Here is a 23,003-nt window from a genome sequence, read left to right on the forward strand (position 1 = left end):
TTTCTACAGGGAAAACATTAGTAAAAACAGGAAGGCAGCAGTACAGCTTGGCACCAGAAATGCCATGTGTATAATCCCTAGCACTGGGGACAGAGAAACAATGAGAAACAATTAATTATAAAAAGAGAAGGAGGGAGGGAGGAGGAGAAGGAGGGAGGGAGGAGGAGAAGGGGGGAGGAATGAAAAACGTGGGAGTTTGGTCCACGGATGGTGAGGTTCAGTGACTGACATCCTGAATTCTTGGAGAGATTTTGGCTGCATGAGAATATAGCATGGTAATTCTGAGAGGATTTACTGAAGGTAAGAAGTATAAATAAAACAAAGGATAAAATAAGCTTGATCAATACAGCCAGAAAACACTCTGTTGGTGCAGTATTTCGTCTTGCAAGGGTTGCATAAAGCTGTTGGTTTCTGTGAGCAGATATTAATGAAGCAGTGCAGCAGCTTCAGTAGCACTTTCTTTTGGAGGACTGTGAAGTGCTGGACAAATATACATCATGCATTTAGCACTGCAAGCAGCCTTATTTCGTAAATCTTACTATTCACTTTTTGCAGGCCAAGTAGTTAATTGCCCTAGCCAAGGTTAGGGCAGAAGCTTAATGACAGAACCAGAGAAATAGCCAGACAGAATCTGGCACAAGTATTTTCACCAAAAAAAAAATTGCTTTGCACCAGCTGTATGTCCCAGCCCCATCAGACAGAAAAAAAATAAATCAGAATGACAAGGATTAGTGACTATGAGCTGAAGCCAGACATTTAAATTAGGAACAGGGCACATTTTTAGCTGCAAGAGGTGACTAGTCATTGTATAATGAAGGAAAGTAGGCAGCTTTTCTACTTTGTATCTTTAGGGAAGTTGTTTGGCTTTCTCACATTCTGCCCTATTGCACCCACAGACAGACTCTGCTCTTGTTAGTCTCAAAAGGACTCACCTATGGATATAAGGAGACAGAAATGTCTAAATTCCCAGTCCTGCAATACAATACATGCTGGCAGTCTCTGAGCTCACCTGAAGCCTTGCTGATTTCAGTGGCACTCTGAGCAAGGACAGGGTCTGCTTGTGCTCATCAAGGTGCATGACTACAACCTTGAAAGTAATTAAATAAGCACAAGCTTCTGCTGCAATGCTGAAAAAGTGTCATCGTGTTTTAAAGCAGAGAAACTCACCTGTTGCTTTTTAATGAGATGGAAAATGCTGTTATACACATATTGCTGCAGCATCAGGACTTCTTCTTGATACTGGTAAGAAAACAAATCTTTATCAGTACTAAACCTGCCCATCCTTCTTTTATTGCAGACTCAAGACCTATTCCTATCATTATTTGTACCCACTCGCAGCTTTACCCACAGGAATGCTCCAAATGACATCGGTGAGACCAAGCTTATACAGAAAGCTAAACATGCAGAAACTTGTTTACACACCGAGGTTCTAAATTTAGCATTTTTTTCTGTCTTTGGCCAATAAAACCTTTTAAAAAGTAATTCTGCCTGTGTGCCTAAGTCTGCTTGAACGGCTGAATATTTGTGAACCTTGCGTGAAGGGGAAGGATCTGTAATCTTTATCTATTTGAAAGAAAGATATGCAACAAAAGAATAGACAAAGGACTTACAGGAAAGGGAGCTGGAACCCTCTGCATGACCTCCTGCAGCAAAACCCATCGTTCCATAGAATGAAGTTAATTAACCAGCAATTATTTCTGAAGTGCATCTGATCTAATGTATTTGTCACAAAGATGTCATTAAAAGAGTATCAAGCCACTGCTGGAAGTCAAGACTACTTAACACTCCCACCCTCACCACAATCACACTGCTACATGACTGAAACGGCACATCTCTTGCATTGCAGTCCCTTCAGCTTCAAATCACACAGGGAAATGTGCTCTTCCCCAAGCCCCCTGCTGCTGCAGCCTGTCTGCCAGCTGTCACTCACTTCAAGATATGCTACTCACACACCTGGAGGGCTCTTCCACTGACTTTTAATGTTAAGAAAGTGGTGGGAAAGATTCTTGTGTCTTCTCTCCTGCTTCAGCTGAGCTGATTCAATGGAAACTGTCCCTCCTGCAACCTGTCCCTCCTGCAACAGCCTACCTCAGCCTAGAAAGGGTCTTAGGGAAGAGCAACACCAGTGATCTCTGGTTTTGTCTGTATTGTTCAGGCAGGCACACAAACTATTTTACTGTTGTGTCTGACTTGAGACTACCAAGAACTGCTCCAGACCATGGTGGGTATTCAGAACTACCTGTCAACTGTTGTAGACATCTTCCCATTGCTGGCCTGAAAGCATGGTTTCACTATGTCCTTGTTATGGCCTGCAAACAGAGTGGGAAAGGGCTGTGGATCACCTTAGCAGAAGCCAGAGTCCAAGCTGAGACAATGGACACCTCTTGTGGTGTCTACAGAGCAGCAGTGCTGCTGAGAGCCGATACTCTTGTGTTTACCTGGGCTTAGTCTTCCCTAGAAGTTGCACAGAACACGATGCAGTTCTAAGAAAAACATTTCAACACCAGGCTCGCTCAGGGCTCTCCAGCAACCCCACCAAGCAGAAGTGTCACAGCCCTGCCCCTCTTCCCTCCCTACATCTGCAGAGGTGGCCAAAAGGTGCTTCTTTCTCTCAGAACTGAAGGCCTCAAGGTAAGAAATGGAGATGTCTCCATTCCCCCTGGACAAGAGGATGGGGTAACAACAGGGAATTTTAAATATTCCACTTCTGTGGGATTTCTCTCCTCAGGAAGGTGAGCTGACCATGCTCTCTCCTCCAGCCAGTAGGCAAGCTGGGGCACCAACCGCAGGCTCCCCTATACCGCCGAGGGGGCATGCTTCTCCAGGGTATCATTCCGGGAGCCCCAGGAGGGCTCCACAGCCACCGCTCTGGCCACATTTCCAAGTGCCCTCAAAGCTGACGCGCCAGCGCGACCCCCTGCTCAGGACAGCACAGCCCCGGCGGCCAGCGCGGCCAAGCTTGCTCCGCACGGCACCGCCTCCGCGCGGGGGCGGGGCTCGCGGGGGGCGGGGCCCCGCTCGCGCTCTAGCGCGCCCCGCCGCTCCCGCCCACTGGGCGGGGGTGGTGGGCGTGACCATCCCCTGCGGGTGGGCGGAGCTGTGGCCACCGAGGCGGGAGGGGGGGTGTGTGCGTGCGTGCCTGCCTGAGGAGCGGCCGCTCTATCCGGCGGCCTCGGCTGCTCTGGAGGAGAAGGGCGGGCGGGGGTAGGTCGGTCCTGCTCCAAGATGGCGGCGCAGAGGAGGAGTCTGCTGCAGAGTGTGAGTGGCACTTTCCACCCCGGTCCACGCACAGGCACCCCCCGGTGGGTGCGAGGGGGTACCCGGGCCACCTCCTCGTCTGCCCCCCGCAGTGCCGTGTGGGAAGGGGGAGGCCCGGCGGGGGCGGGGAGCGTTCCGCTTCAGCGGGGGGTGGGTTGCTGCCCTCTGCCCCCGGGGCCGCCTGCGGCTGGGAGTCCCCGCCACCCTGGCGGGCCGGCCGCTCTGCAGCGCTGCGGGCGGGGGCGGCAGGTGGCGGCGGGGGCCGCGCCGGTACCGCGGGCTTGGGGCGGCCCGGCCGTGTGAGGGGGCAGCGGCGCTGCAGGCCGGCGCTGTGTGAGCGGGCGGCCTGCGCCGGGGGCTGGGCCCGGGGTGTCTGACCGCGGCGGGGACCAGTCCTCCTGTCCTGGCTGGCCAGAGTCCGGCGGGGGACCCGAGCCTTCCCTGTGCTCCCGTGTCGCGGGGCCGCGACGGGCCGATTCACCACATGGATAGCTAGTGCTGTGCTGTACCCAGCGTGAAACTCTGGTGCAAATTTAACTTCTGCTCTCTTGTTAGCAAGAGCTGGAGGTGCAGCCAGAGCTCAGCTTCAGAGGGAAAGGAAGTGGTAAGTGATCCAGTTCTGCAGCAGGGAAGCTGAAGTTATCGGCTGGGGTGATGTGCTGCCGTGCTAGCGAAGGGAGGAGGGTTGAGAAGATTGTAGGGATGGATTTGTAACCTGTACTGGACCAGGATCCTCAGTTCAAGATGCTTGGGGTTTACGTGATCTCCTTCCTCTTTCTTTCTCATAGGAACAGCAGCCCAGTTGGACAGACGACTTGCCATCCTGCCATCTCTCTGGAGTGGGCTCAGCTCCAAACCGTTCCTACAGTGCAGATGGCAAGGGGACAGAGGGTCACCCCTTGGAAGATAACTGGTTAAAATTCAGGTAAATGGGTATTTAGTTTGTCACACAGGACTTGGAAGAAGAGGGTGGGGCCTGGGCATGCAGAGGTGTCTGGAGGAACGTGTTAAGTATGTCTGTGTCTCACAGACATCTGTGACCTCTTTGTTTCTGCCTCTGACAGGAGCGAGAACAACTGCTACCTCTATGGTGTCTTTAATGGCTATGATGGCAACCGAGTCACCAATTTTGTGGGTCAGAGGCTCTCTGCAGAATTGCTGCTGGGCCAGCTACATGCAGACCACAGTGATGCTGATGTGCGTCGGGTTCTGCTGCAGGTAAAGAAGCTTTCTTTGACTGGGAAAGCTTCCTGCTTCTCACACTACCCACGTCCTTCTTTTGCCACCAGGGGAGCAGCATCTGGTTTCTGTGGGGGTTGTAAACATCTGCCAATGGTTGCAGCTGCACTCATCCTAAGCAGCTGTAGTGCTTTGTTTCACTCCCGCCTCGTACCCATCTGTCCCCTTGGCTTTGTCAGCACAGTCCTGAGAGTTTTCCAGAAAGCTGCAGCTTGTCTTCACTGGACACGTAGGAGCAAGTCAGCCTGTGAAGAAGATGGCAATAAGTGAAAGGGGGAAGTTAATGTGTGGGGAGATGGATTTGTGAGTGCGCTTTGAGTGATAGGCAAGTTCTTACAGTCAACGTGCAAGATCAGATAGGTCTCTGACATTGCTGTGAATGTAATTTTTATGGTTTTGTCACCTGTTTTGAGCTGTTGCAGATTGTTTTTACAAGCTGTTAACTAGTTGCACTGAAATAATTGTGTTTCAATGTGATGTACTGATCCTTGAAATGTCTGTATGTATAGTAATCATCCACTCTTATGAGCCAGTCTTAGGGAGGTGGGGATGGGTAGCCTCAAAGGCATTGGATAAGAGCTTAGTTTCTCTTCATGGCCTTTTTTAGGCTTTTGATGTGGTAGAAAGAAGCTTCCTGGAGTCTATTGATGATGCCTTGGCAGAGAAGGCCAGTCTGCAGTCCCAGCTACCAGAGGTAATGTAGCCTTAGGAACAGAGGTTGTTGAAGGTTGCACCTTCCAGGTTACTGGATGAGGTTTGGGAATGTTAGTCAGTCTGGGCTGAGGGAGGCTGAAATTGAACGTGGTTTCTCTGTGGCTCTCTTCTGGGAGCTTGCATGAAATGAAGCAAGTGTCTTGGTGCATTTCCCAGAGTTCCCACTGTTTATACTGGCACTACGCAGACCCATCACTGGTTATCTTAGTAAGGAACTGAACATATCATGGGGAGGAGTTCATCCTGTACATGTGGCTCTTCCAGGACAAAGCTGTATGATGCGGGTGAGAAACAAGGCCTCAGATTTGCATGGCATCTGGGCAGGTGTGGATTCTGTTCTTAAGGTTCCGGAGACGACAGTCCAGTTCACCTGATTGGAGCTATGTCATTTGTTAGGATTGAACAAATAATTGTATGTCTTGCACAGGCTTGGCATGAAGCTAAGATATGTCAAGACAATTCCCCTCCCTATGGAATCTGATTCCAGCTGTGGTTTCCGTGTTGTGGACTGTGTATTTAAGCATCTCCCTCATTTTGGGTTCCAGGGTGTCCCTCACCACCAACTGCCTCCTCAGTACCAGAAGATTGTGGAGAGATTGAAGGTTGTAGAGCAGGAGATCTCTGGAGGAGCCATGGCTATTGTAGCTGTTGTTCTCAATAACAAGCTTTATATCGCCAATGTGGGTGAGTTGTTTTTTGTCAGCAGCTCAGTCTAGGCATTTCTGAGGATGGCTGTGGTTCTAAGAAGTGAAAGCAGTTTGCATGTGGGGGACAGTTTCTTTGGTCTGTGGCCAAGGAGTGATATGCTTGTTACTTACAGGAGCACTTGAGACCAGCCTGGCTCTTTATTTCTGCAGATGTTGGCTGGTGCAGTGTGCATGACCAAAGAACAGAGGGAAAGTGGGTTGAGAGGCAGTAGTGCAGGTTCATTGAGAAATGGAGAGCTTTCTTGTGAGGTACCAGCTCAGGCCTGGATGAAGAGCTGCCTAGCAGGCCTACTATGCTGCTAGCAAGGCTACTCTTGGAGATCATGATGAGACAGTACATGAGCTTTTCTCTTTTCTATTTCTCTCTCCTGTTCCTTTTCCATTTGGGTATGTTCTCCCTCTTAATGGCAGAGCTATCTGGTGCCTCATCTCACTGCTCCCACTGCAGGTACCAATCGAGCACTGTTATGCAAGTCCACGGTGGATGGGCTGCAGGTGACTCAGCTCAACGTGGACCATACGACAGAGAATGAGGATGAACTTTTTCGCTTCTCCCAGCTGGGTGAGTGTTGAGTTTCATGTTCATATCTGAGAACATCACATGCCTCCGTTTATCTGGAGCACCAGGAATGATTCAAGCCAATGGAAATAAATAACTGCAAAAAGCAGCTTACTGTGTTTTCAAATGACAAGTTCAGTGCCTTCTTTTTCTGCGTGTCTAGCTATTGTGAGGCTGTGGAGTGATTCACTGAACCAGCGGAAAACTCCTTTTTTTTCCAAGTTTTGAGTGTTAGTTTTATGTCTGACTGCCAAACTGACATTGATTTGCCCTCCAGCTATGTGATTGCTGAAGTCTATAGGAAGGCAGGAGTGGAAGCACGGAGCCAGCTGGTAGAAACTGGGTGGAGAGTATATGACTGCTTTTTTGGAGGCAAACCACATTTATGCTAGGTTAAGTTGTGTGTGATGCCGCACCCTTGGGATGGTGCATTTCAATATCCTTTTGTACAAGCTGTTGCAAAAAAAACAGGTACTCTGCAGACGGAGCCAGGCCAAGCACTGGCGTTCACTGCTGTCACATCAGTAACTATTGAACTCTCAACGCTGACATTTTGCTATAGGCAGTTGCCCTTTCCTTTGCAGTTTTGACATGTTTTCTTTCTTGGTCTAGAACTAGCCCAGACCACTTGTGTGATTGCTAGTACCGAATTCTTCTTACTTAGATACTTACGTTGTGTACCTTTGTTTAGGTAGAACTAACTGGGCAGTTTTCATTGGCTTCACCTGGTAGATATGTTCTTATCTGGTGAGGCTGTTGATGTGGCAATTTTCTGCTTGTCTTATTCTATTTCTGGGTCTTGCCTTATTCTATTTCTCTTCCATTTCCTCTTGTACTCATACTCCTGCAGTAGGGGTATGTGCTGTGAAACAGAAGGCTGAATACAAAAATCCAGGGAAAGAGACCCTTTGACTGCCTTTCTACTGCCAAAAATGCAGACTTTAGCTGTAGTCCATAGCAGAACAGGGATCTGCTAGAAATACCAACCTTAACTTGGTGCAGCAGTGGCTCTCCTGCTGGCGGTCCCAGCAGAAGGGAGAGCCTGTGGAACAAGTCAGTGTGCAGAGGCTGTTATGAGGGCCCAAGGAGGTGGTTGTAGGGCTAGGCTGAAGCGCAGTGGTGTAAGAGGGTAGCGGGGATAGTGTTCGTCATGATGATGCTTGTGTTGCACCTCTCCTGAGGGGAGGAAAAGGTCTTAGGCCTTTGTGGCTTTTCATCCAGCACATCACACCTTGTTTAGTGCTCCAGGAGAGTTGCTGTGATTTAGACACAACCTCTCTGGTGTGCTGTGAGCCCCCCTGTATTTGTGTCTGTCAGTGGCATGTATCCCCCTGCCAGGAGCTGGCACATGAGCAAGGCCATGTTGATGAGTCAGCTTTGGTCTGCAGCAGATGGCAGAGTTGTGTCTTACTGCTGGGGTAGGTGTGGAGCCATCTGTGCAGTGAGGTTTGGTTTGACTCAGAGGGAGAGTTTCAGTTGGACCCCTGCCCTCCCCTTGTACTGAAGACAGTCATCTCTAGATAAAATCTCAAAATAACATTTTCTGCCTGTTAGCTGTAGGTATAACCAGGAAAGGGGATTTGCCAGAACAGACTGGGTAAGTGGCTCATCTGCTCTGAGTCCTGCCTCAAATAGTAGCTACACCCAGATGGTCCCTGTTAGAACCTTTTTCAAGATAGGATTCCTTCCTAGACCCTGCCAGAGGTGTATCTCCTTAAATTTATTTAAATAAATACTTGTTTGGTCATTGTCCTTTTTTTAGGAGTAGCCCACATCAGTTTGAGCATTTGAGCAAATTCAGTGCCTCTTGTTCTCCTTTTCTCCCTTTGCAATCTAGCGTATTAGTGAAATTGTTATGTGGAGTTTAGGAGCAGGGATTGATAATAGATGGAAGAAAAAGCAGAATCCTTCTCATATGTTTTCCTCCTTCCTGCCTTCTCCTCCCACCGCCCAGTCCAGAGCTGACAGGCGCAGATGTTCCCCTGCCTTTTCAGCAAATGCCTGTGCACACAGGCCAGCTGCCGCTGGTGGCTTTGGACCAGAATGTGGGCTTTGTCTCGGGACCGGCCAACTGTTGCATTTAGAGTGCGCATGTCAGGCTGTGTGCATCTCTCTCCTCTCTTCTTCCCAGATTACAACTAATGAAAAGGTGTCCCTTGGGACACAGCAAACTGCTCTTTCTTTTCTCCCTCTTGGGGTCCTGATGATTCTTTGGCATCTCGTTTTGTCTTGCAGTTCTCTTTGGCTGTGCCTATTTCTTTTCTCATTCCTGACAACCAGAGGAAGTCCTGCAAGTTTCCCAAAATCAATTAAACTTTTTTGGTTTTCAATCTGGCAGGCTTGGATGCAGGGAAAATAAAACAAGTGGGAACTATTCGTGGGCAGGAAAGCACTCGGCGCATTGGAGATTACAAAGTCAAATACGGCTATACTGATATTGAACTGCTCAGGTCAGAAAAACCTTTGTGGTTTCAGGCCCTCCTTTTCTTCATGACCCTTTTGTTCTCACCTACTATGTCACCATTAAATACTAAATAACACCGTCTCTTTCCAGTGCTGCTAAATCTAAGCCCATCATAGCAGAGCCTGAAATACATGGAGGGCACTCCCTGGATGGCGTGACTGGCTTCTTGGTGCTCATGTCTGAAGGGCTCTACAAAGCGCTGGAGGCAGCTCATGGGCCTGGGCAGGCCAACCAGGTGAGCCTACTCACATCGGAAACGTTCCTTCGGCTATTGACACGCTCCAGCAGTGTTGGCTGCTCTCATAGGGGCTTGCCTCCTCATCTGTCATGCGAGTGCTGGCCAGGTTGAATGCCTGTGCCACCCCATTCCCATCTGTAGTAATATGGGAGCTGTTTCGCTGAGCCAGTTCTTCTAGGTAGCTGCCTGTCCCTTAGGACTAGCCCATTAAAGGGAATGGGATGATTCAAGGCGCAAGGGCACATAGCAGCAGGTGAGACCGGCAAGCAGCACGGCTGGAGGAGTTGCCATAAAAACTCTTAGATGAAATGGCAGGAGAAGGTTTCCTCCAAAATCTCCTAAACTTCATTCCTCTTTTTTTTTTTTTTTTTTTCCTTCTTTTCTTCCTTCCCTTCTCTGCTCAGGAAATTGCAGCCATGATCGCCACAGAGTTTGCCAAGCAGACATCGCTGGATGCTGTGGCACAAGCAGTAGTGGACCGGGTTAAGCGGATCCACTGTGACACTTTTGCCAGCGGTGGGGAACGATCTAAGTTCTGTCCCCGGCATGAAGACATGACGCTGCTTGTGAGGAATTTTGGGTACCCCCTGGGTGAGATGAGCCAGCCCACGCTGACACCAACACAAGGTGTGTTGGGGAGAGAATGAAACCAAATGGAGGGTGGAAGATAAGATCTCTTGGTTGACCCAGCACTGACCTAACATTGGGAGAGGAGATACTCAGTGTAGAAGGAATTTTCTTATTGAAGGTATTATTGGCTTCTGAGATACAGAGTCTGTGATAACTTGACAGAATACGGTACAGCACATAAGAAAGGCAGTTTAATATAAATCCTTGGGTTCTTTGGCCTTTCTTTGCCGCTGTGCACCCTCAGCCAATCATGTCTCCGCTGCATTTTATAGCTCTTGTTTTCTCCCTTCTCAGGAGGCCGTGTCTACCCAGTCTCTGTGCCGTATTCCAGCTCCCAAAGCACAAGCAAAACGAGTGTCACGCTGTCTCTTGTCATGCCTTCCCAAGGCCAGATGGTCAATGGTGCCCACAGCAGCTCAACTCTGGATGAAGCCACCCCCACCCTCACAAAGTAAGATTCCTGCTCTATTGCTACCTGCAGTTTTTCCCTGCACCTCACACTGTGTAAAGTGGTTGAAAAGCAGATACACCTGTCAGTTACCTGTCAATCATTCCTTTATCTGGAGTGTGGTCCTCCTGACTGCAGTATTGACAGCCAGCATAATGTGTTAGCTGGAAAGCGATTGTGTGAGGAGTGGGAATGAGTAAAGCGAGCAGCTCTGAAGCCAGCTCTGGGAACATGCCTTGGGAGCAGCATCTGCTGCTGCTGGTGGAGGGCATTCTGGCAGAGAGCAGCCCTTCTCTTTGGATCTTGTGTGCCAAGCGTGTTGGATGCTGCGCATGGGGGGAATGTGGGTCCCTTTCATTTTAATAAGAGGGGCTATGCGGGTCACCTGTAAGGCTGCTGGAGACTTGCTGCGCAAGTTGGCTTGCTCACAGGTAGAGGCTAGGGTAGAAAAAAAGGATAAAAGTTAGAACTGGATTCTATTTGGATCCACTTTGAAGGATCATACTAGTTAGTGGCTCTGGTTTGGGTTCAGCCTTTGCCATGGAGTGGTGTGTGTACACGCTGCAAAGTGAAGAAGCTCTCTGATTATTGTATTCTGGTAGCTCCAGAAACAATGAGGCTGACGCACTAGAGCTGCTTTGGCTGCAACACAGGTCACGCAAGAATAGCTTTCCTTGCTGCCAGACTCTTCCCGTAAAGCTCATACTGTATGGGTATGGGGAGGCCAGCAGAGTGCATGCCTTTCTTTTTTTCCTTTTTTTCTCTCCTGTTTTTCCACTCCCTTTTTTCGCCATTCCTCTCTCTCCCCTGCCCCCCGGCTTCTTCTCTGTTCTTTAGAACGCCTGGTTGTACTTAAGGCCTTCCAGTTCAATGTGAATCAGGTATCTTTGGTGTTCCAAGCAATTCCAAGCAGTTCTCAACACTTCTAGTGCTCTCATAGAGCAAGAGACTGCAACTTTTTACCTGTTTGCTAAGGATAGCTTGATTTGTGAAGAAGCTGGCACTTGTTCTGGTGTTTTTCTTGTCCAGAGTATCAGATGGGGAAAAATAAAGATGCTTGTTTTCTCTCCATAGCCAAAGCCCAACTGTAACACTCCAGTCGACTAATACTCATACGCAGAGTAGCAGCTCAAGTTCAGACGGGGGTCTCTTCCGCTCCCGACCCACCCACTCGCTCCAGCCAGATGAAGATGGGCGTGTGGAGCCTTACGTGGATTTTGCAGAGTTTTACCGGCTTTGGAACATGGACCATGGTGAGCAGGGAGCATTGACTGTGTCCTAACATGGGAATCTGCCTCCTCCAGACACCCTGCACTCAGCTGCGTGGGCAAAGACTGAGGCAAGAAGGAGAGTGCTCCACTGGGGGCTGTGTTCTGCTGAGAAATAACTCCTATCCAGGATGTGCTGAACACTGGGCTGGGGAGTGTGTGCAGCACACTACACACGTGTAGCCTGTGCCATGCACCCAATCCTGACCGACCTCATTCCCTCAGAAACCCTGTGAATAGGGGAAGGGGTCTTGAATGCAACCCTTGCTGCAGGTTTTTGCAAATAAAGATGCAGAGAGGGCTCCCTCTGGGTAATGCGAGAGTAGGGGCCTGTACCAAGGCTGTGTGTGTGCGCACGTGTGTGTAGGTGTACATGTGTGTGCCTGTGCGTGTGTACTGTCATGATGTTTCCACAACTCAGTCCATAATGCTGTGATTCTAGTCTTCAACTCCTTAGAAGATACCTCTATTTTGCAGAATAAATAACTTATAGCTACACTTGGTGGCATCTGTGTGGCTTGCTCTCTTCCTTACAATGTTGTGTGGGGGTGTGACGGCTCTTCCTGTTGAAACCCTCCTGCTGAAACCACAATAGGGGGTTGCACCCTTGCAGCAGGCAAATTTCTCTTGTAAAAGCGGCCTGAGCCCTTGCAGGTGGCTTAAAAGCATAAGGTCCTTTTCCCATGCTTGCTTACTTGAGATTTGGCGCTGGATTCTGGCTTGGAGTTAAACTATAAATTAAGACTATTGGTTTTTGTAGGCAAAATGCACATCGTTTCCCTTAATGCAGGCCATCTGGGGAGTCGTAGAGGGCAGGTGGAGTTTGTAACGCAGTTTTCCTGCACAGGCTTCTGGTAGCGCACAGCAGGAGGTCACGTGTGGCTAGAACCAAAACGATGTCGTGATGTGGCTGCCTTGACGATGCAGATGTGCACCCTCGTGTCAGAGCGGAGAGGTGGGCAGTGAGGAGGGGAGGGTTCCCGCTGGGCTGCTGGCTACACACCAGGTCAGCCAAGGCCTGGACTAGCTGGCGGAGGCATCAGGCTCACGGCCGTCTTGCTCTTCAGTTCAGATTTTTGACGGCAGGCGGCAAGCGAGCCTCTTCCCTCCCTGCTCCAGCCTTCCCCTTCAGCCTGCCTTGCTGGCTCCCCAGGGAAGGGGCCTTTCTCCAGCAAACACGGCGAGGCCTCGGTAGCGACTGCTGTGCCACAGCTCCTGGTACCTCCGCCGGGAGTTGTAAGGCACCAGGCAAAGCCAAGAGGGGGCAAGAGGAGATCACAGGAGAAAGAGCTACTGAGGGAACCGGCCTAGGTTCCTTCCCAGATACATTTTTGCCTCCAGGCTGGTCACCTTAGGAAAGAGAAAGGGAAAGGGAAGGAGTCAGGGTGAAGTAGCAGCGGATGCTGCAGTCAAGGCCAGTGTGTAGCCAGGCCCTGGTGTGTGCAGGTTCAAGGCACTTGTGGCGTGCCAGCTTGGAAAGGAGCAGAGGGAGATTTATCCCTTTGGATAAATCAAATAGCCCTGAGTGCCCCAGGGCAAGATCCGAGTTCACTGAGAAATAACGTGGGCAGGATCAGAGCAGTGAGAAACACCCGTTTCCTTGGAAGGCACAACAGGGATCCCTTGCCCGTAGGTGGGTGGCTCTCCACCGCTGCCGCCTCCCGGTCCCGCGGGCATGGCTTTGCCTGGCAGGGTTTCGTGCAAATTGTGCGGGGCTCTTGGCTGCTGCGCTGCCTGCAGAAGCTCACATTTCCCTGTCGTGTAGTTCCCAGGAAGACTGAGTGTGCTGAACATGCCGGCACAGGCACCTTCCAACCCTGCCAGGGAAGTGGCTTTGAGTGGTGTGGAGGGAAAGGCAGCAGCTTTATGAGGCTTGGTGCCTTGTCCCTGAGGCTGACTGAGGCAGGGGCTGGCAATCCCTCACCTGTGCCCTCTGCCCTGTGAGAAGCCAGGAGTTCAGGTATCTGAGCCCAGCCTAGCTTTGTCCTGGAGTGCTCCGAAATGTCATTTGGCCTGGAGATCCTATCCTTTCCTCCAGGTTATTGTGTGGCTATTTGATAGGATGATGTGATCTTGGTATGGACTAAAATGGAGTTGAAGAGGTTTTATCCTATTCTGCGTTCCCTAACCTGGCACAGATTTAAATAGCTGTATAAACACGTCTTTCTTGCTTATTCCCCCATCCCATTTATCTATGGTATTTGCTAACTTACACTGAGAACAGTTCCAATGGGAAATATTCCAGCATGTGGATGCTCCAGATAAAAGTTTAAGAATTGCCAAGTGCACTTACACAGGCAAAACAAACTTTTCCTTTGGCGTAATTATCAGTTTATGAAATACAAAAAAATAAAGTAGGTAAGAGTGGGTGCATCACACTAAGCTGTGTTTGCAAAGCCACTGGAAAAAAAGATGAGGAAAATAAGGTTTTCTGTACATGCTATGTAAGCCATGGCTTAGGAGTCCAGGTCAAAGAAACAGACTGAACATTCTGTACAGGGGAAGGAGGCTTGGGAGCAAATGTTGGTGTTTAATATAGTGATGGGAAGATGTGGGCTGCAACAACGGTGGAAAAACCTCCTCTCCCTTGCCCCTTTAAAATGAAGGAGTGGATGGAAGAAGACAGAACCAGAAACAAGAGCAGGGGCCTTTTTGCAGTGTAGTGAAATTCAAAACCACCAGAAACTTAGTCCTAGGCAGAAAGAGAAAAACAGTGCAGCTATGCACCATAGACTGCTGGAGAGGAGCTGGCAAATTAAGATCGGAATATGCAGAGTGAGTCTGCAGTAAAGGCAGTTAATCTTATTTTTCAAGAGCTATCCCCTTGTGAGACAAGGGTAGAAATGACAAGCCCACGGGAGCAGTGGGGAGCACCTGTGGCTCAGGCTGAGGGTTGTTAAGAGGTGCTCAAGCTGTGGCTGGTGAGACAGGCTGGGAGAAGATCTGGATCCCCGTGCTCACGGGCAGGCAGTGAGGTGAGAGGGCAGCCAAGCTGAAGTGGCATGCTGAAGATTCAGCAGGGCCAAAGATGTCGCAAAGATTTTTTACGCTTTTGGGGAGGATCGAAGCCATGTGCCCCTCACTGTATGCCAGGGGTGTGGAGAAAACCCAGCAAAGACTGGTAAGGACTTTGTAGACTCCCTGCTGCCTTTGAGGACCTCCAGAAATAGCTGACAGAAAGAGGAGGCAATGTTGGGGCTGGTTTCAGTATGAAGCCTGGGGCTTGTGTTGCTCTGGACTTGAAGCAGTGTCTGTCCTGAACCAGCCCCCAAAGCCTTCTTTCAGCTTGCACTCTTCCTCCTCCCTAAACCACCATTATCCCCTCACCGGGTGGAGGTGCCTGGGTGGGAGACAGGACACACTCCATCATCCCTCCCATCCCTAATTTTCTGTCCCTCCTTGCTTCTCCTTTACTGAGAAACCTTTCCAGCAGCCCAGTGGGGAGTGCCCAGCACTGGTGGAGGGGGCTGGGTGGGTGTTGGCAAGACACCCTTGCTGGCAGCTGTCTGCACCTTCTGTGCCCCCATACATCTCACGGTCCCAGGACTAGCAGGGTGGCCTCTGCAGCACTAGGAAAGGGCGGTTTCCAAAAAATTCTTGGCAGGGTCGTGTCTACCCCAGCATGGGGTGGACATAAGCCATCAGATGGAGACCTAGAAGCTCCTGGGCTGCCTTGGGGTATGGAGGTCTGCAGCCACAGAGTGGCCCTTGGTGACACCTAAAACTGAGGTCCTCACCATCTCTGCCACTGAAAGATCACCAGGGACTTTTTTTTATTTTAAGCTCTCCATTAGCTGAGCAGCGCACCCATTTATAACATAAATCTTTAAATAGAGGAAGGTTAGCCAGGCAGGGTCATGGCTGGCAGTCAGTGCTCAGCTCTGGTACATCATCTGTGGGCAAGTCATGCAGAGCTTGGGTTTTCTTCAGCAGCCGAGGCATCAGCTGAAGCTAACGTGGGCTGGTTTGTTCCCATTCACCTCTTACTTCACACTTGGTTGCTTTTGGCACACCTGGACATTCCAACAGGGAAGAGGCATCCAGTCAGCAAGTGCCGCTCAGTGCCACCAATGCTCCCTGGACCATGCAAGGGAAATGCAGCATTCTCGACTAGAGTCTGTGCTCCCTCAGCTGCCATGCTCTGAAGAGGAAGGAATGTGTTCCTTTCCTTTCACCCCTTTTATTTTTCATCACATGAAGGTTTTGAGAGTGTTAGGAGATAGCAGAAGGGTTTGTGGCACCACTGAAAAAAATGCCACAATTGGCCTCCTGCCATTGTGTGGCAGATAGCCATAGCTGAAGAGTGAAGCTGCCTAAAATATATAAATATTTTTTAACTTGATAGCTAACAGACAGTTGTTTATATATAATAGTCTAGTTTTTCCTTTTCTAGAAATTCTGAGAAAGGGCTTTAAAGTAATCCCGTATAGTTCATTGCTCAAGTGACTTGCCTTTCTCTGGTTAAGAGCATCGCTGGCATCCTAAAACATCAGTGCCGTTAACATGAGTTGTAAATAAACCACGAGGGATGGGTTAGGTATTTTAAATCCTATAGCTCTTTCTGTAAGCATAGGAATGCTATTTGGAGTATTCTGGCTAAAATTCAGCATGAGTACTTATATTCTGCCAACTGCAATCCCCTCCTGGAGTTTCAAATGGATACGATATTTATCTTCACTTCCCGTCTTAACTATTGTGTGTTGTCACCGTAGGTTGCTAAACAACTGCTGTCTCATCGGTGGCTGTATTTTGCTAGTGAATAAAGTGAGCCCCACGTGCATATGAACCAGAAAGCTATTTGGAGTCCTTGCATAAGAACCCCAAGATACATGTAAGCTGTTAATATTTATTATGTGGAGCTGAGAACATCACTGAAGATGGAGGGATTAGAGTAACTGAGTTCAGGCTGTTGAACAGCCAGACAGAATGGAAGAGAAAACAGATGCCCTGGAGGAACAAGAGCAAAAAGCATGAGGAATTTTCTGCATGCAGGATTAGACTCCAGTGGAGCATGGAAAGAAAAAGCTTGGGAATACTCCAGAGAGCCAGGGCAGATAGGACAGATGCAGTGTCATGGCTTCTTGCTTGGAGGTGAATCTTCCCCTCTCCACGTCCTCAGGCAAGCGGCAGCTTAACCTCAGGCTCGCTGGGCTGCCAAGCCAAGAGCCCTGGGAGAAGGGACCTGGCCACAGCCGGAGACAGGTGGGACGGGGTGTTTCCAAGGCACATGAGAGGACTTGATCTTCTGGGCTGTGCAATGCTTGGGCATTGGCCTTCTCTCTGCTAAGTGTTTCGAGAGTCTCCTAATCTGTTTTCTCTTCTTGCCTCATCTCTCAAGAACAGCGTAACCTAGAAACTCTGCATTTCTGCTGCTGGTTTTACCTCAGCTGGGCAAAGAGCTTTTCCCTGCCTTACGAAAAAATGAGCGATGGCAGGGAGCAACACCAGCCCCTTTCTGCAGGGCAAAGTCCTCAGCAAACCAGCTGCTTTGATGTCCAAAGGACTGGTAGCAAGGAAAGGTAAGGCTTGGAGAGCCAGAGGCTCTGGAAGGGTGGCCAAGACTACACCTCCCCATTCTGGAGCTACAGAAACACTTCTGCACAATGCCCTTCTGGTTACTGTGGCACTAAGGTGGCCAACAGCCACCAAAACATCTCGGGAAGCCACTATGGTTTGTTTCCAAAAGCAGCCACAAGCCCAGTCATCCAAAACTGAGGTTCCTAGGGGTAGCTGGGCATTTCTGAGCGCGTAGCACAGAGCTCCCAGCCGAAGTGAAATCAAGCCAACATGACTGGCTTTGGAAAACTCAGGACTTCTTTCAAAGTACAGGGATCAAAGCTGAGCTGTTAGTGGTTTCATGCATCAGCAGTTTGGAAAGTCCCTTGCTCCAGCCAACAGCAACTGGCAGTCGAAGCCAAACAGGTAGCCACTCTCCTTTGCCTGCCTGCTTACAGACTCCTCCTGCCCTCGTCCGCACGCGAGCTGCTCGACTCCTGTCCTGGCTGCAAACCTGCTCAGCAAAACAGCCAAAAAACTGGTGCGTCCATCACCTCTGAGGCAGGTGGGCAGGGCCCCCCCTCCCACAGCCAAGGAGAGGGTGATTTCTTACCACTGTCATACAGACAGGGACTGTAGGAGGGAGGGGGAGAGCCTCAGTGCCTTGTCTCCAGATCTCCACCCCAGACCCGCTGTGCAATCCCTGTGCAAGGGGCACCGGCTGCCCACATCAGGAAAGAGATGCCTCTGTGCCTGGTTTTAAGCAAAGCAGAGCAAACCGGCCAGGTCACCCAGTTTAGCCTTGGTTAAAGATTTGCTGTGTGTCTGCTGCGGCGTGGCTGCGAGGGCAGAAATGAAAACTCATCTTTGCATGGGCTCACTGGGCACTGCTGTTCAGTCCGGCATGGAGGCTGGCCCCAGCTGGCCCTCCCGCAGCCCACAGCATTTTTTACCTGCAGCCATATGCTGTATGAAAAGGGAAGAGGCTCTTCCCTCTGTTTGAAGCAAGAAATATGCAGTGAAGCAGCTGAAGAGCTCATCCCTAAAACACTTACAGCTCTTAAATGTAAATGAGAGTCAGGCGCTAAGGTGAAATAGCTTTTGGATATGAATTCTTCATCCAGGTAGTTCAATAATTTACTGAACTGCCCCCCTAATCCCAACGTATTCTGGTGCCAACTCTGCTTTTCCTTATTGTTCCTGTCATTAGCTCTTCCAGGAGCTCTCAGCTGCTGTGGTGAGAAATATCCAAAATAGCTCCACGAGGGACTTCTCTGCAACCTGAAGCCTTGAAACAGCAACAGCAAAGAAGGCGGCTAGGTAGGAAATGGAAAAGGTGAGGAGTCAAAACCAACATGCAGTCAATAAAAGCTTTCAGAGAAGAGATAAGAGCAACAAAACACAGAATGGCTTACTGCTTCCTAAAGGTGTGGTGGGAATGAAAAGAGCTTTTGCAAATGTCTGGAGGGGGAAAGAAATTAGAGGAGAAGCGTATCCATTAGTAAATGAGTGTGTGACTGTATTATTCATGGCTGCAAATATATGAGCTGCAAAAGTACAACATTTTTGTTTCTATCTGCCTTTAGTGGTGAATTTAAGAATTTTGGATAGCAAGGAAGTAATTAAGACCTGAAAAAGCAGCTTGTGCCTGCCACTGCAAGTGAGGAATGTGACAGCATCCTTCCCGAACTCCGCAGGGCTGTTCACCTGGATAAAGTTACTTTGTGTTTGCAGAACTGCAGCTTAAGTCAGCATGAAAAAACCAGAACAGATACAGCACCTTGACAAAACAAAGGTACAACATTAAATGATCTAGCCGATACACCTATGGGAGTTGATTTTCGACAAGTCACTGGGGTCTGGCAGCTCCTTGGCACCAAGGGACCCTCACTGTCCTCTCCTTGATCCCCAGCAGTGCCCCTAGGAGGGATGCAAGAGTTCTACACTGCGCCTAGAAGCAAGGTAGGCGGCTGAACGTGCCTGTGATTTGCAGCTGCCATTGCCAATCCCACCACAAAGTGGCTGTTAATTGTTACGCTCGGCACGGCACTGGCTGCCGGCCAAGCGTGCGAGCAAACGCGTAGTTCTGGGGAGACATGTTGTTGCGCTAATGGTCTTATGCCAAGCTTTAAGTAGGCTGGGGACCTGCGGCTCTCCAAGCAGGAGAAGCATTTCACTCTCCTGTAATCGGACCAGTTTCTCAACCCCGTGGCGTTGGAGTGGGGCTGTGATTCCTGGAGAAAGGGACGGCTCTGCAGGCTGTTTGTCAAACCCACCGCAGGCAAGGGAGAGACGTGACTTCGCAGGATGCCCCCCGCGCAGGGGAGCTGGGAGGCACACTGCCACAGCAAGCCTTCTGCTGCAGCCTCTCCCACACCCCATGGCTGGACGCATGCTGGTCCTCAGAGCAGCCAATACCCCATGACACAAACCAAGACATGGGACAGGGAAGAGATGCGAGGTCCAAGTGTGAGCCAGGCTCCATATCCACTGGGAAAACCAGCTTCGTGCCATAGCAGGGAAATGAGGGTAGTTTCCAGAAGAAGAGCAGCCACAGCTAGCAGAGATCAAGGGATGAGAGAAGAATATGTTGTGACAAACTTCGTTTGGGAGGTGGCTGATGTTTATTGAACCACAGAAGCATGGCAGCTTCAATAGGAAATTTCAGCAGAGAATGTAAGTATTTCTGTATTTCTGGGGGAAAAAAAGTAAATTGGCATGGCTATAAATACAGCCGTGCGGAAGCACGCTGCCTGGAGGACCCGGACTGCAATGATAAATGACTGCTGAGTGCTATTTAGGGCATGGAGGCCTAGGGAGGTGCCAGCAAACTAAATATCTAGTCAAGTCATGGCATCTTCACTAATGAGTTCAAAGCAGGATGGTAAAGGGGACTTCTCCCGGCTCCCTGCTTATCCAGGGCTGGTAAACTCCCCATGCTGGAAAACAGCTCCAACAGGCACGAGCTGCAGCAGTGTCGCTGCAGAAACTCCCCCAGGCAGCAGTGCTGGGGTTATGATGGCTCCTAATGAGGAGGCACGTTCACTAAACCGCATTAAGCAGATCATCTAGGATAGGGACATAGCCAGGAGGTAGCACAAAAGTGGGCTATGGCATACAGACTTGGTGGGGACAACCCACTGAAACATTAGGAAAACACAACAGGCATCGAAAACCATGCAGGATTTGGTGGGACGCACCGTATTGGACGGCCTCCAGTGAGAAAGCCCGACAGACCTGGGCTGTCCAAGCAGCCTGATCTGCCCATTTCAGTCCCTCCATTTGTTTCTGCTAGCACAATCAAAAAGCCAAGTCACAGAAGTGCTTTCAAATCAGAGCAATTCCCTGGCCAAACACCAACAGAATTCTGACTTTTTATTCCTGTCTGGTATGTAAACACATTTCAAAGGGCTGCAGTGGTGGAGGGGAAAGAATCGCTGCTCCAGGCCAGCTCCTGCTAGCCAGGGACAGTGGCCGCACTCCCCGGGCACTGGCCCTTCTGTGGGAAGGTGCAGCCCCAGGTCAGCAGGGACGAGGGGAAGGAAGCGGCTCCGGAGTTTGGTGTTTGAACTCTCCTCCGACCTCTGACGCAGCTTTGCTGCCAGCGGGCTGAACTCTGCAGCATCCCTGTCCTCCTGCCTGCCCCTAGGCTGCCCTTCAGCTCTTTTGAAGGAACCAGAGGAAACAAGGTCGAGGAGCTGAGCTAGATTAAAAAGTAACCCAGGTGAAAAAAAAGAAATTTAAAAAAAGGGATTTTTTTTCAGCCAGATCAGTTCCCCAGCTGGGCTTGGTAAATGCACTCACATGCAGCCGAGCTGCTTGCCATGCTCAGTTTTGGAGCCATTCCCACCGTGGGGGTTGTACTGTGGACAGCAGGCTGGAGCGGTGCAAGGGGGCCTGGGAAACGTGCAAGATGCAGCAAACTCCACTCAGCCTTGCCGAGCTGGTACCCTGCAGGGACCACTCGCAGGAGGAAGCAGAGATATGCGTCTCCAAGGACTGGGGAAACTGGAGAGGAGCCAGTGTGAGTGATGGCAGGGTGGTGATATGGGCAAAACTGGATTTTACCACCCTAACGTAGGAAAGGGCTGAAGAGAGGCAGGTAGAGTGGAGTAGTGCAGGCGCAGAAAGCAGAGGGGGGCCCGAATGACTGCTGCAATGCTTGCCCTGGTCCTGGCCACTTGTGGCAGTGGCCAAGGTGCCCAGAGCTTCCTGCCATCAAACGGCTCTGAGAGCCAGTACTTGCCTGCTAGCCAGCAGCTGGAAAGGGCTGCAGTGTGCTAGCATGGGCTTGCCAAGCTGAGGACTAAAAAATGGATTAGTCCTAACCGATGAGATCCAAGGAAAGATGTGCGGACCACCCCATCAGTGCATCCCTGTCTCTGCAAAGCCAAGGACAGGGCTCCCTGATCTCCTGAACTCGGCTCAGGAGTCTGCACTGGCTGTGTCTGCTTGCAGAGATGTACAGCAACATCTTGCTCATCCCTGGGTCCCTCAATCTCCTCTTGAATCCCCAAATACCTCTAGTTTATCACTCCAGCAGCAGTGACATTCCCACGGGAGAGCAAGCACCATTGTTCACTAACCAAGGCATGTCAGAGAGATGCTTTCGCTCCCCCTTGCTCCAGCTATACTAAGCACGCAGGCTGGCTGGAAATGAGAGTGACCAGGGAAGATTGGCCCTGTGGGGAGCATATCCTCCCCATGGCATTGACCTTCCCCTCCTAGGGAGGATTGGCAATGGGGAAAGAGGCAATTCTCCATTATCTGCAGCACAGGGAAGGCAGCCGGGGCTCCCAGGGAGCTGGCAGGAAGATGGAGGAGCTGGAGGGATGCAGCAGTTTTTGCACTGTTTACTAAATGTGTCTAAAACATGAGGCTGAATCATTTATTTATGGTCTGGCTGATGTGCAAAATTTTGACCAGGGTGACTGCTGCTAGAGAGAGACCAGACACCCTTAGAAAGGCTGCCAGAGCAAACCCTCTGCTTGCCACTTTCCTCCTATACCAGTGCAAAAAGCTGCTGTATACAGCCTTACAAGAGCAGCACTGCTGCACGCAAAAGCATGGTGCAAAAGCACAAGGATGCAAACACCAGCAAAGGGAAACTGGGCTCAGAGAGCTGCTCTCTGCTATTTCACAGGAGCCTGTTTGTGTGTCCTGCCCCAAAGCATCACTGCTTATTCCCAGATACCTGCAAAACACCATAGCTGGCCGCTGCATTAAGCAGATACCTGAAGGCAGGAGAGGATGATCTATGGTAAAGGGGTATGTGGGTGGAATGAGGTAGCCATAAAACCACCCCCCAACAACAACAACATGAATCTTGCTAATTTAACTAAGCCCCTGTATTTATTCACTGATCCATAAGGCCTTGATTAGAGATTTCCTAGGAAGACATTTGTTTTAGATTATATTCAGGGAAAATCTCATGCTTCTGGGAAGGCTCTGCTGTGTATCGCTCCCAGGTGTTCAAACACCATGAATCGGATCCTTTAATATTCTTGTGTTTGGCTTAAAATAAAAAGAAAATAATACCAGCTCCTTTCCATTTGTGTTCTGCTCTTCCAGTGCCTGAGGTGTCTCAGGTAGCTTCTCCGTGTGGTTCTTTGCAACTCCCACGGTGCGAAGCTCCCAGAAAAGCAAAAGGGGCAGAGCAGGGGGGATGCAGCTGGGGGATGTCACCTCCTCACCCTCTTCCCCAGCTCAGTGATTTCCCCCATCCCACTGACACTAAATGCAACTTCACCAGGCCTGAGCTTGTCTGTCCTTAAGGCATCTGTGGTATTTTGAGCACATGCACGTTCCTCCCACCCTCATTTCCCATGACCCATCTGAGGGGCTGGAGCAGGGGGCTGCAGCCCCGGCTGGCAGTAGTTCCCACAGCTGCTACTTGGCCCTGGGTGGGTGAGCGCTTCCCCACGGCACCAAAACATCTGCTTGGTCTTGGCTGCAAGCAACTGGCTTCACACAAGTGATCTG

At 50.2% G+C, this 23,003-nt stretch overlaps 2 protein-coding genes across 4 annotated transcripts in view; one reads left to right on the forward strand and one right to left on the reverse strand.

Annotated features, from left to right (window-relative positions):
• RPL3 (ribosomal protein L3) overlaps positions 1-23,003 on the reverse strand; it is an 86,022-nt gene that overhangs the window by 34,956 nt on the left and 28,063 nt on the right. The window lies entirely within an intron of this gene.
• TAB1 (TGF-beta activated kinase 1 (MAP3K7) binding protein 1) lies at positions 3,106-12,023 on the forward strand. Of its 3 annotated transcripts, XM_055712187.1 has the most exons (12): positions 3,125-3,302; positions 3,814-3,862; positions 4,047-4,183; positions 4,323-4,476; positions 5,105-5,191; positions 5,757-5,895; positions 6,367-6,480; positions 8,816-8,927; positions 9,032-9,176; positions 9,584-9,806; positions 10,104-10,260; positions 11,332-12,023. In XM_055712187.1, the coding sequence occupies exons 1-12, from the start codon at positions 3,226-3,228 to the stop codon at positions 11,537-11,539; spliced, it is 1,602 nt and encodes a 533-aa protein (XP_055568162.1). In that variant the 5' UTR covers positions 3,125-3,225; the 3' UTR covers positions 11,540-12,023. The 3 variants fall into 3 exon arrangements, 2 of the variants coding, with proteins under 2 accessions (XP_055568163.1, XP_055568162.1); XM_055712188.1 differs by lacking the exon at positions 3,814-3,862 and having other exon boundaries at positions 3,106-3,258; XR_008732515.1 differs by lacking the exon at positions 11,332-12,023 and having other exon boundaries at positions 3,121-3,302; positions 9,584-9,927; positions 10,104-10,242.

The sequence above is a fragment of the Falco cherrug genome, chromosome 5 (genome assembly GCF_023634085.1).
Source record: "Falco cherrug isolate bFalChe1 chromosome 5, bFalChe1.pri, whole genome shotgun sequence".
In the NCBI taxonomy this organism is placed as follows: Eukaryota; Metazoa; Chordata; class Aves; order Falconiformes; family Falconidae; genus Falco; species Falco cherrug.